We start from the raw sequence: 12,300 nt of genomic DNA on the forward strand, positions 1-12,300 counted from the left end.
TCTCACGTATTCGGCATCCCACGTTTCAAAATGGCAGCAGGGTCGTTTTAATTAAAGCTTGTTGAACGAGCTTTAGTTAAAGCACCCCACCAGCATTTTGAAACATGGGGATACCGAATACATGAAATGCTGGAGCATTCTGATTAGAACACTCCAGCAGACTCAATTTAATTTGAGAAGGAAAACAAAGAGTTCCTCATTTAATTGAGTCTGCTCTGACATGTTCTGATTAGAACATGTTAGAGCATGTGTAGAAGTCCCCACAATTACTAAATAATGAAAGGAGCAAGTAAGTAAAAAACCAACCACTTTAAAAAGTTACCTTGATTTTTCTTTTTAATTTTCAGCCTTTCCGTTCCAGATCTGACTCCCAATATTGGACTTTTCTGGTACTTCTTTGCGGAGATGTTTGAGCATTTCAGTCTATTCTTCATGTGCGTATTTCAGATCAATGTCTTCTTCTACACCATTCCCTTGGCAGTGAAGCTAAAGTAAGTGAGCTCATTTTCTATCCCTTTGTCTCTGAACTTTCAGCCTGTATGCTTGCTGACATTCTGTCTCTGGTGGTGGGAGTGAGAATGATAGAGGATTTGAGGGACTGGATTTTCTTTTCCTGACACATTTGCTGCACCAAAAGGCTTCAAGATTTAAAACCTAACCAGCCATTACCTGTTCAAGGGAGACCCTTGTGAGTCAGAGTGAGACATCCAGGTCTGAGAGGGTGAAGAAGAACAAAATTAGATAGGTGTGTCCTTCCATCACATTTCCCAGAGCTGCTTTACTCTCCTTGCAGGGAGCGGGAGTGTATTACACTTCTGGTGTGTTGGAAGAGTACCTCATAATGTTTAAAAGCTCTGTATGGTCAGTATGTGTTTGTTTACTTGTTCCTACTTTTTGTAATGAAATAGCTTTTATAGTGGAGCATATCCCTTCATGTAATACTCTCATGCACAAGATTATTGGAGTACCTATAATATTGCAGGGGGCAGTGATTTCAGTGATCAGAGCAAGCGACTGGGTGCCATGACTTTGGATTATTCCTGATTCTGCTATATGATCGGGGACAATCTATTTTCCTTCCCAGTGCCTACATTTCTCCTTATATAAACAAGAATAAGGACGTTGCCTTGAAGAGAATGGTACTCAATTGTGAGATTTAGACCTATGTAGGCTTGAGAGCTCTTTCTCTTACTTCCCACCATTCTCCTCCTCTCCCAAGAGTGCATCATCCTTGTCTCTTCCATGTGAGCTTTACAGACTGTTTCAGTGCCTTATGGGCAGTTTTCTGAGGAGGTAGCAGGTGAGTGTTCCCTTCCTCCTCTGGAGGAACTTTGCTGTGCTCTCCCTGTCCATGTGTCTGAAAGGCAATAAATAGCATGTGGTGACAGGCACTCATGTGGATTCAATATAAGGAAACACCTTTGTATCTCCTGGCTCTAAGATGTCAGCATCACTGCCGGGCCTGAGGACTAGGTTTCCTAACAGACTCCCATAGCAAACATGACTTCTCCAGGTTATTTTACAGCAGCTTGGTTCCTTCCTTATCATTGTCCAAAATAGCTGCAGTAGAATTTTTATTCACAGCTGCCTGGGAATGAAACAGCTGCTGTTTGGATATTGGTGTCCTTCTCATAAAAGGAAGTTGGTCTGGTTAAATAGTTGTTATTTGAGGTGAATCCTAATGTGAGTTTGACAGTAAGACACCAAGAGCTTTGAAGTCCTTCTGTGCAAAAGTAAAGTAAAGATTCCAGGAACTCTGCCATTCTCTGTGAACACAGTCCAGTGTCTGTCTGGACTTGAGGGGACTCTTGTGCCTGGGGTTTGGGGTGCACTAACAAGGTACCATGGGATAAATGGGGGGCAGGGATCTACATTACATCACTAGCTCTGTGGTAACTGCTGGCATCCATTAAGGATAAGTTACTGTGGGTTAGCTTTTATTTACAGTGGGGTAAGAGTAAATTCCCTGTTCATGTTTCCCTTCCTGTAAGGTATATGTTGTATAGAACAGGGTAAATGCATGAAGCAGTGGACTTTGGGGCAAAAGTCTTTCAAAAGCAAAGCAGAACTGATTGATCTTCTCATCAGTACAACATAGAACAGCTCCAAAAGGAAATGGACACACAGTGAGCTGCCTGTGGAAATGTATACAGCATGTATGTATTAGGCCTGTGTGAATAGGGAAGTATTTGATTCAGATTCAGCTGATTCAGAGGACAGCAATTCGATTTGGAGTTTCGGATCGCTGTCCTGAATCAGTTTGGCCGAATCGGCTTCAGAAGATTTGGCAGTGATTCAGATTGGCCAGGGAGAGGCAGGCACAGCTGGGCACCTGCAGGTTCTCCCACAGCTCCTCTGGCTGTGCCTGCCTCTCCCCGGGTGGGGGGAGCAGCAAGAGAAGCACCCATGGCTGCCCTGCCCAGCCCCATCCCCTGCCCAACCTCAGTCTCATCCCAGCACTTAAAAAATTTTTTTTTTAAAAAAGCCCCACATTCAATGGCTGCTGGGGCCTCTGAGGCCTTGTGGTGCGGGGCAACAGGGATTGCCCCACCCCACTTGGCTGAGCGGTGCTGGGCTCTGGCTGACAGGTGAAGCTGCCCCAGCTCCTCGACAGCACGCAACGTCCTGCCAAGTCATGCTGCACCATGGGGCAGCTGCTATGTGGGTGCCAGGCGGGGGGGAAGGGTGATCCCTGCTGCCTCCCACTGCCCTGTGCTTCACAGGGGGGCTCTGCCATAAGCACCCAGAGGCCCAGTTGCCACTCCTGCAGCCGGTGAGTGTGGAGCTTTAAAATACATTTTAAAAAAGCCCTGTACTCACTGGCTGCAGAAGTGATGACTGGGGCCTCTGGGCGCTTGTGGCAGAGCCTGCCTGCACAGTGTGGGGAAGTGGGGATCACCCCTTGCCTGGCACCCGCATGGCAGCTGCCCCATGGCGCGGGTGCAGCATGGCTTCATAGAATCATAGAAGTAGGGTCGGAAGAGACCTTGTAGATCTTCAAGTCCGAACCCCTACCTGGGCAGGAGGAAAACTGGGCTCAATTGACCCCAGTCAGGTAGGCATCAAGCCGCTTCTTAAAGACCCCCAGGGTAGGAGCCAGCACCACTTCCCTTGGAAGTTGGTTCCAGATCCTAGCCTCCCTGACTGTGAAGTAGTTCTTACGGATGTTTAATCTAAACCTACTCTCCAACAACTTGTGGCCATTATTCCTTGTTATCCCAGGGGGCGCTAGGGGAAACAAGGTCTCCCCCAACCCCTTCTGGTCCCCCCTAGTGAGTTTATAGACAGTCACCAGGTCCCCCCTCAGCCTTCTCTTGTGAAGGCTGAACAGGTTCAGGTCCCGTAGCCTCTCATTGTAGGGTCTGCCCTGCTGTCCCCGGATCATGCAGGTGGCCCTCCTCTGGACCCTCTCAATGTTGTCCACATCCCTCTTGAAGTGGGGTGCCCAGAACTGGACACAGTACTCCAGCTGTGGCCTGACCAGTGTCGCGTAGAGGGGGGGCTTGGCAGGGTGCTGCGCGCTGTCTGGGAGCTGGGGCCACTGGGGCTGAGTGGTGCCGGGCTCTGGCTGACACGTGGAGCTGCCCCAGCTCCTAGACAGCACATGGCGCCCTGCCGAGCCATGCTCTACCCATGCCATGGGGCAGCTGCCGTGTGGGTGCCAAGCGGGTGGGAGGGCGATCTTTGCTGCCCCATGCCACATGGGGGAGCTCTACCACGAGCCCTCAGAGGACCTGATCCCTGCTGCCAGAGCTGGTGAGTGCAGGGCTTTTTTAAATGCTGGGAGACTGGGCCGGGCAGGGCAGCCATGGGGGCTTCTCCCACAGCTCCTGTGGCTGTGCCTGCCTCTGACCTGGCGGGGGAGCTGTGGGGGCTCTGTCCTACTGCCGCTTGCCCAGCCGGCGTGGGGGAACGCAGTGCAGGCACGGCTTGCTCTGGGTGGCAGCAGGGCATAGCCCTCACTTCCAGCACTGGGAGCGGGGGCTCTGCCCTGCCACCGCTTGTTAGCCAGCACAGAAAGTACAGGATGCGGGCATGGCAGTGCTGGGAGCAGGGGCTATGCCCTGCTGCTGCTTGCTACCTTTTGCCCAGAGCGAGCTGCACCCACATCCTGCCTGCCTGCCCCAGCTGGGCAAGCAGCAGAACGGCAGAGCCCCTGCTTCCAGCACTGCTGCACCCTCATCCCCCGCCCAGCTTCCTGAGTAGCATGACCTCCGCCCTGGCTGGGCAGCTTGTCCCAGCCCCAATCCCTCCCTCCCTCACACCGCTCCCCTCCCCCAACCCCAACAGACTTACCAGTTGGAGACAGCTGTGTCAGCTGCCTGTTTAGTCTATGGCCAAATATCTGAAGCAGCCAAAACTTTTCCAACGCTTTTCCAAATCGATTCAGAGCTTTTAACTGGTCTCCCGATTTGATTTGAAGATTTGGTCCTCGAATCAGGTTGAATCTCCTCCTAATCGAATCAGCTACTAAAGCGTCACACAGCTCTGGTATGTATCCACATGGTGGTGCATATAGCACGCAAATACATTTTGGTACATGCAGCTGAGCACTTTGAGAGATTTGCTGGGGACACCAGAACAATAAAGCGAAAACTTCCAGGAGTTTTTCTTGGATAATGTCAGCATGTCCCTGCAACTTGTTTACATCAGGTTTCAGACACAAATGTGACAGCAGCTCCCTGTGGTGCTCTTTCAGTGCCTCTATCATCCAGTGACTGTCTGTTTCTTTCCCCTCTAGGGAACACCCCGTCTTCTTCATGTTTGTTCAGATCGCCATCATTTCTATCTTCAAATCCTACCCCACTGTGGGAGACATAGCACTGTACATGGCTTTCCTTCCAGTCTGGGGCCACCTCTACAGATGTAAGTTCTGTGTGTTTGGTTCTGCCCCATGGGCAATCTTGCTCCACTAGATGGTTGTTGGCATGTCCAAGGTGGGGCATTTAAGCGTTAACTTGCATCATCAAATGAAACTCTGTGACTTTGCCTCTGGAATACAACTATATGCTTCAAGAAGCACTGTCTTTTTGGGTTGGTCAGCTGGATGGAAAGGAAGTTGAACTGCAAGTTGCATCATGAAGTGTCTTTGAGGGCAAGGGGAATATATGAGTTGTAACTTACTCTCCCTCACTTCTCTCCACAGGGTGATATGAGGATTAGTTGCTTGTTTGTTAAAATCCCCTGAGATCCTTGCACAGAGGGTGACTGAGAACAAAGTAGTTTTGTTTTATGGACATACAGTTCAACCACCTTTTGAATGAGGCTCAGGTGCATCTAATTCCAGTTTAAGGCTCTGGTAATTTAAGCATGATTCCTAAAACAGTCAGGTCACCTGGGCCTCCACTGGCATTCTAACCCCATAATTCACATCTGCCTCTTGCTGTGTGTATAGTAACCTGGTAAGAATGTATACCAACTGGATTGAGCTTTTGTTCTTGCTTCTAGCTGGACCAGACCAAAAGAAGCCTTCCTCGCTCTTGTGCAGCAGACTTAGTTTAATTGCCAGGGTAGCTTGTTGCTGTTCTTCCTGGACTCAAATTGCAGGGCATACCACACCAGAATGACTGTAGCTGCAGTGTGTCATGTCAGCAGGAATTTAATAAGCCTGGCAGTGTGACATTCCAGGAAAATTTACCTCGCTTCCTGGAGTGACTGGTTTGAGGGTGACTTCTGCAGTCACTCCAGCCCTATCAGGCAGCACTCTGGATTGTCTCGGCCCATCTCCTAACTAGACATGGTCCCACTTTTAGTTAAGTGATATAAGCTGCTACATATAAGGGGTCTAAGCAAAGCTGGATATATAGAAATCTCTAGCTTTGGTTTCTACTGGCTTCTGATAACCAAGCCAAACTTTTAGTTTAAAGGTCTCACTCCCTGGTCTCATCTTTCCTCTAATGATTTTTAAATCATTTCCAATTTTGCACTCGTTAAAAATCAGAGCTAACCCAAAGCCATGAAACAAGAGAAAGAACAAAGGCTGTCTTATAATCAAGTTTATATTTAAAATGGCTCTTCACTGGGTCCCTGTAGTAGAACTATCCAGAGAATCATGAGGCATTTGACCTCCTTTGAGAGTAGCTGTCTTACTGGTTCATATTAACTTATGTTGAGGACAAAACTCCTTTGATAATACAACCCAGTAACTCTGTGGTTTAGACCTGATCTCTTGGGTCACTCCTGAGACATCCAGGTTCACCCCAGGTAATCTGGTAGTTCCAAGCAGACACTGGCATGGCATCAAAGGAGGAATTAATTTCTTTCAAGGCCTTGCATCCTGTAGCATCCTATTGGTTTTATTAAACAAGGAATGAACATATTAAATGGTATTTAACGTATTACAAGGAAGAATTGGCTGTACTGTGGCAGGACAATATCATTAGCATCTTTGGTTCCAGGGTAATCGGAAGACTTTTGAGCAGCTTTCAGTAATTCTGGCTCTCCTGTAGGCAAGCACAGCAACCAGCGTGTTGGGTGAACTGTAATACCACTCTAACAGGGGAGGCTACAACGGCTTTCTGGAAGGAAGCCTCCTCTAGCTTTTAAATCTGTAACGGTTGCAGCACTTCTGGACAGGGAGGTGTCAGGTTCTCCTCAGACTAGCACACACCAAGACAGACTGTACCGTATGCTGGCCACACTCTTACTTGCCCAGGCACACTTGTTTATCAAGAGACTTTGCCCATGCGGTATCCTGAAGTCTGATGTTTACCATTTTGATGCCTCATCTTCATACAGCATTCTGAAATTGCTTAAAAGACATGATGTCACTTTTTCCTCCTACCATTCACTCTCCATCTTCGTTTTTCTTTAGGTTACAAGTTTGGCAAAGGTCCGAACTGACTCTGAGGCCTGCTGCTGCTATTAGGGTTCCCCTCAAAACTGCTTGGTTCTACGGTGGAGGTGGGCTAGGGGAGATGCAGGCCTGACAGCCTGCTTTAATCAGAAGAAAGGACTTGAGGCAGAAGGACCTTGCTGTAATGCCCAGGCCCAACTGTTTCAAAGCAGTCAATTCCCATGTTCCCCCTCCATTTTCTTTGTGATACTTGATTTTGCAAGCGAGGTTCCCTGCAACAGTTGGACAGTAGAGAATCATCTGGGGTGGATTCTTAAAGGGACAGATGAAGGGGGCTTTGGACAGACCTATGCCCCAGCTGCTGCTTGGAGGACTCCTGCTTTTCCTGTTGTCAGAGCAGCACTTGCTTAAAATCTGGAAGTAGAGGCAGGAGTTGCAAATGAGGGAATTCATCAACGATTATATGGGCACAGTGTATTGGTTTTAAAGGAAAATCCCACTTGGTTTAATATAGGACCTAATAGGAGGATTATTGCAAGTGTTTATCATTTTGAAAGGTCAAACTGCTAGCAAGAAGCACCCTCTAATTAGTGCCTCTGTACTGCTGGAAGGTGCTGTAGACATGCTGAGATGGCTCATTAGATAGCATGAGGTCAGCAGCTTGTTAGCATGTCAGCTCCATTGTTCTAACCATCTGCTTTTTTTTTCCTGCAGTCCTCCGGAACATCTTCATCCTTTCCTGCATGCTTATCGTCTGCTCCCTTCTGTTCCCGGTTCTGTGGCATCTCTGGATTTATGCAGGAAGTGCCAATTCCAACTTTTATTATGCCATCACGCTGACGTTCAATGTAGGGCAGGTTAGTAATGTGAAGTGATGGGCAACACTTGGGTGGAACTGTGTTTACATGACTGTCAGATCACTAATGTCTGGTGCAGGCAGACATTGGTGATTGCCACTGTAGCAAGTTTCCTGACTTTCCTTGGTCCAGCTGAATTTCACACTGCCAAGAGCTTGGTTCTGAGCACAGGAATGAGAAGTAGAACTATCCTATCTGATTATTCAAACCATGTCTTAATATTCTGCCCAGTTTTGCTGTAAAATACAGTCTGTTGCTTGATTGCAGAAGAAGGGTCTTGGGTACTTGGTATGGAAGCTGGCAGAGCAATAAAACTAGCCATGGCTTACAGTAAGTTAATGTCCTACAGATAAAAGATAGTACACAAAATCACCCAGATAATCTTCCTTGCTTCTCTTAAGCTTGAAGTCTTCAAAATGCCTTGCTCTCATGAGCATCGGTAGAATAGAAAGTGCTGAGTTCTTCAAAGGATCAGGATCCTTGTCCACAGTTTCTGCTCCCTCTGCTAATTTATTGTTCTTTAAGCTAACGTTTACTGGCAATAGATCTTCGCTGAGCCCCACATCAAGGGAACTGAATTTTCATGTTTAAATATAGAGAATTTCTAGTAGTGTGTATGCATCACTTTGAGTTGGGGCATCATGAATGGGGCCCTGCAGCTGATTCATACCAGAATAACTGGGCACGAAGTAAAGGGAAGTAAAGATGCCAGGGAGGAAGGCAAATTTGCCAGAGGTTATGAATCCTACTGATGGCAGAGAGCTAGATATGTTGGAGCCATTTTAGCCCCTTTAGGTGTGTTGCTGCCATCACTGCCAACATTTTCCCTCCTTTCTTTTCCATTGTATTTACTTAGTCTGCCTGGGCCTTCCCCATTGCTGTTGTGAGTTCCTCAAGCCCTATTGGATTTCTTCCCTGCTGACCACTAGACCCTACTGTTCTGCCATCTGACTGTTGAGGCTTGCACTACTTGCTGGTGGGCAATTTTAAATCCCTGTTGGATTTGTTTTCAGTGCCAGCACTATTAATCCACATCTCTGAGTGCTCTAGTTTGGTAGCAGTGACAGACAGCACTTGGGGCCATGACTCCATTAGTGCTCATCTCTAAAACCAAGTAGCCCAAGCATAGAAGTACAGCTTGAGTTAGCACCAGCGTCCACTAGCTGATCCTGGAGGACTGTGGCACTTAGTGAGGTCTTTGGTGGTGATTAATCATGCTGGCATCTTAATGGCTCCAACTGGGAGTGAAAAATTACAGTTGAGTCAGTCACTGGAGAAGTTTGTACCTCTTGTGTCATCATTTGTCTGCTGAGGGAGGGATTCCAGAAACATCTGTCAGTCTGTGCTCCCTGTTTAGTTGCTGAGTAGCTGAGTGCTGAGCTGATCCAGTGGGATCTCCAGTGAGAGAAATGGCAGGGAGCTATCCTTTCACATCCTATGAGTTGCTGCTAGTTTCTTGTTCTTAGCACAGTATGGGAAGATTCTTTAGATTACCTGAAGGACTAGGGTTGTAATTTGACTGTCCCTACATAAAATAGCAAGTCAGAGTGCAAAGATATATCACTTGGAATGAAGGACAAGCTTTTTTCTTTATAGGGCAGTTCTGTGCTACTTCATTACCTTTGAGGTGAAATTCATGAAGTTGATTTCAATTCCCATTTTGGGAAGTGTAATTCTCAATCCCCTCCAGTCCACCTGCATTTCTGGGAGTGTACATGATCTTAGGATCCTGACCTTCCTTGCAGGGCAGAGCTGCCCCACTTCCACCACTTCTAGGTTCTAAGAACTTAGAACAGGGGGTATTTGCTCCTGGCTTGATTGGCTTGTTAATAATGATATGCATACAACAGCTGCTTTAAAAGAACATTTTTAGGGCTGCAAAGTCAAGCAAACTACATGAGGAAGTGCCAGAAATAAGGATGCCTGTGTGACCTTAATCCAGCTCTTGGTGTTATGACTTCATCTTTAATTATGTGATCCCATCCTGGTTTTCATAAGACCCTATCCCAATTCATTGCCCAAGCAGAGCAGGTCTAGCCTGTATACTGGATGAGGCTGAGACCCTATGGTAAAAATAGCATATGACAATCTAATTAAAGATATTCTCAAAATACACGGGCACAGGGGAACTGAGTTATGAATACACAGGAAAGTTTATTTGGGGTGTTGACTTTGCAAACCTGAGCAATATTATCTGAAAGTAATGTTTTGGTTATCATGTCTAAGCAAACTCCCCCTTCGGCCTGCACAGCAATGCCATCATGTGTCATCATATTGATGCCCACATCAAGCAAGGGCCATCAGCAAGGTTGAAACCTTTCAACTGACTATGCAGAACTTTACTGCTTGAGCTGAAGGAATAAACAATAGCAACAGTAGGCTGTCATCCTCGGTGTGAGATTTTGATGCTAGTTTTCCCAGATGCTTACTGGCAGCAGATGGGGTGACGCTCACAAAGCATGGGTTTTATTCCAAGCTTTTGTGTGCAGCCAGCTCCTATAGGTGCAGACTCTTCTGCTCATTCCGCCAAGCCTAACCCCTTCTGTCCTATCCCAAATGTTTTTATTCATATCCATAATCTACTTGCCCAGTTGTTTCCAGTCCCCTCCTTCCCAAATGAACTTCCAGCTCCATGTTCCCAGTCTCCTTGTCCAATCAGTCTTGGTTACCCCACTCCTGTTCCCTCATCCAGTCTCTCTCTCTTCCCTCTCCCCATCACTGGGCTCCCTTCTCTCCAACATCTGCATTTCATGATCTTGCTGGCTTCCAGTTTCCCTTCTTTGCCTCTCTTTCAAGATGTTCCATCATAGAGAAGTAGGGCTAGAAGGGACCTCTAGAGGTCAACTAGTCCAACCGCCTGCCTGAAGCAGGACCATCCTTATCCAAGCCATCTTGCAGGAGTGGGCAGTTATTTGTGCTAGAAGGCCACTTAACAGTTTTGGTGAGCTGTTGAGGGCCATGCACACACTCCCCACAGCTGGGCTGGGCTGGCGCCAGACCAGGAGCATAAGCCTGCCTAGGGCCATAGCATGCCCCAGCCCGTTCCCCCCTCCCTTCCCTCCCCTTCCCAGAACCTGGAGCTGGCACTGCCAACCGCACGTGCAGCTGGTGGGGTAGGGGGCAGAGCTTGACTGCAGGCCTCCACGCTGTCTTACCCTATCATCAGATCCCCTGGCACATACATGTGCACACTCACACATGCACTCACCCCACTGCAACCCTGCGGCTCCCAGGAGCCCTGATGGCAGGACAGGGCAGTGCGCCCCATGGGGGATGCTGGGTGGCAGCATTTCTGCCTGCCCAGCATTTTGCAGTGGCCAGAGCCATTGGGGTCCAAGCATGGCTTGCCCAGGGCTTGCCTCATGGTGCTGGGTGGGTGGGGCAGCTTCTACCCACTGTCCCCCAGAGTGCCTGAGAGAGGTACAGTCTAGCCCCACACTCAGCCCCCGGCCTGTGTTGGTGCTGCGCAGTACCATGCAGGTGGGCAGGGTTGCCCAGAAGCCCAGTGTCCCCAGTGGCAGTAGCAGGGGCAGAAGCCTAGTGTCCCCAGCGGTCACTGCCTATGCCGCCCACCAGTAGAGGCTGCAGCCTGAGCACGGCTCACCCAGGTTCTACCCAGTGCTACTGCCCACACCACCCACTTGCAAGCTGAATAAAATCATTTGGCAGGCTAAATCCAGGCTGTATTTTTCCAGTCCCTGCTATACAGCCATAATTTGGACTCTACATAAGACTACCATCAACCCTGACACAACACGGACCTAACACCTTAACCTGCCACAGGTACAGCAAGGGAGCCACAGCAGCTAATGTCCTACCTCTCTAAAATGTTGTCAGTATACACTCAAGAGGTCCCAGGTAGAGGGCCATACACACTACTACAGAGGAAAGCAGAAACCCCCAAAGCCCATACCAATCTGACCATGAGGTAAAATTCCTTCCTGACTCCAAATATGGTGATCAGTCTGAACCTGAACCAGAGGGGCAAGTCCTTCTAGCCAGGAACTTCTGCCTTCGGTCCCTGCAGGAGCACTGGCACATTCCAGTCGAAGTCCCCAGCCTTGACCGTAGCCAACATGCAATGCCTCTGAGAAGACTTAAAAACACCCTTATACATATAGCAGAAAAAAGGTGATGGTGGGGGAGGGGGCATGGGGGCAAACACCAAAGCCCAGAAGCATGGGAAATCCCTATGGTAGAACATAGGCATAGCTACACCTAGATCTTTTCCAACCAGTGGGTGTTCAACCTCTTCTTAAACACCACCAGTGATGGAGAGTCCACAACTTCCCTAGGCAGTCTCTTCCACTGCCTCACAGTTCTAACAGTGAACAAGTTTTTCTGGATATCCAGTCTAAATTAACTTTCCTGCAACTTCAAGCCATTGGTCAGCATCCTCCTCTTGGCAGCAAGAGAGAAAAGGTGCTTTCCTTCTTTATGGCAGCCCTTCAAGTATTTGAAGACTGCTATCACGTTCCCTCTGAAGGGCCTTTTCCGCAAGCTGAACATGCCTAGCTCCTTCAGCCTCTCCTTGTATGACTTGCTTTCCAGGCCCTTGATCATCTTTGTTGCTCACCTCTGGACCCTCTCTAACTTTTCCATATCTTTTTTAAAATGTGTAGCCCAGAACTGCACACAGTACTCCAG

At 48.2% G+C, this 12,300-nt stretch overlaps 1 protein-coding gene across 1 annotated transcript in view; it reads left to right on the plus strand.

Moving 5' to 3' along the window:
- Window positions 1-12,300, plus strand: part of PIGU (phosphatidylinositol glycan anchor biosynthesis class U) — a 49,288-nt gene that overhangs the window by 21,580 nt on the left and 15,408 nt on the right. The window contains exons 9-11 of the mRNA XM_006266627.4: window positions 348-491; window positions 4,742-4,866; window positions 7,511-7,653. Of these exons, the coding sequence (XP_006266689.1) occupies window positions 348-491; window positions 4,742-4,866; window positions 7,511-7,653 (412 nt within the window). The remainder of the gene's footprint in view (window positions 1-347; window positions 492-4,741; window positions 4,867-7,510; window positions 7,654-12,300) is intronic.

Source organism: Alligator mississippiensis, chromosome 9 (assembly GCF_030867095.1).
Source record: "Alligator mississippiensis isolate rAllMis1 chromosome 9, rAllMis1, whole genome shotgun sequence".
NCBI classification, from domain to species: domain Eukaryota; kingdom Metazoa; phylum Chordata; order Crocodylia; family Alligatoridae; genus Alligator; species Alligator mississippiensis.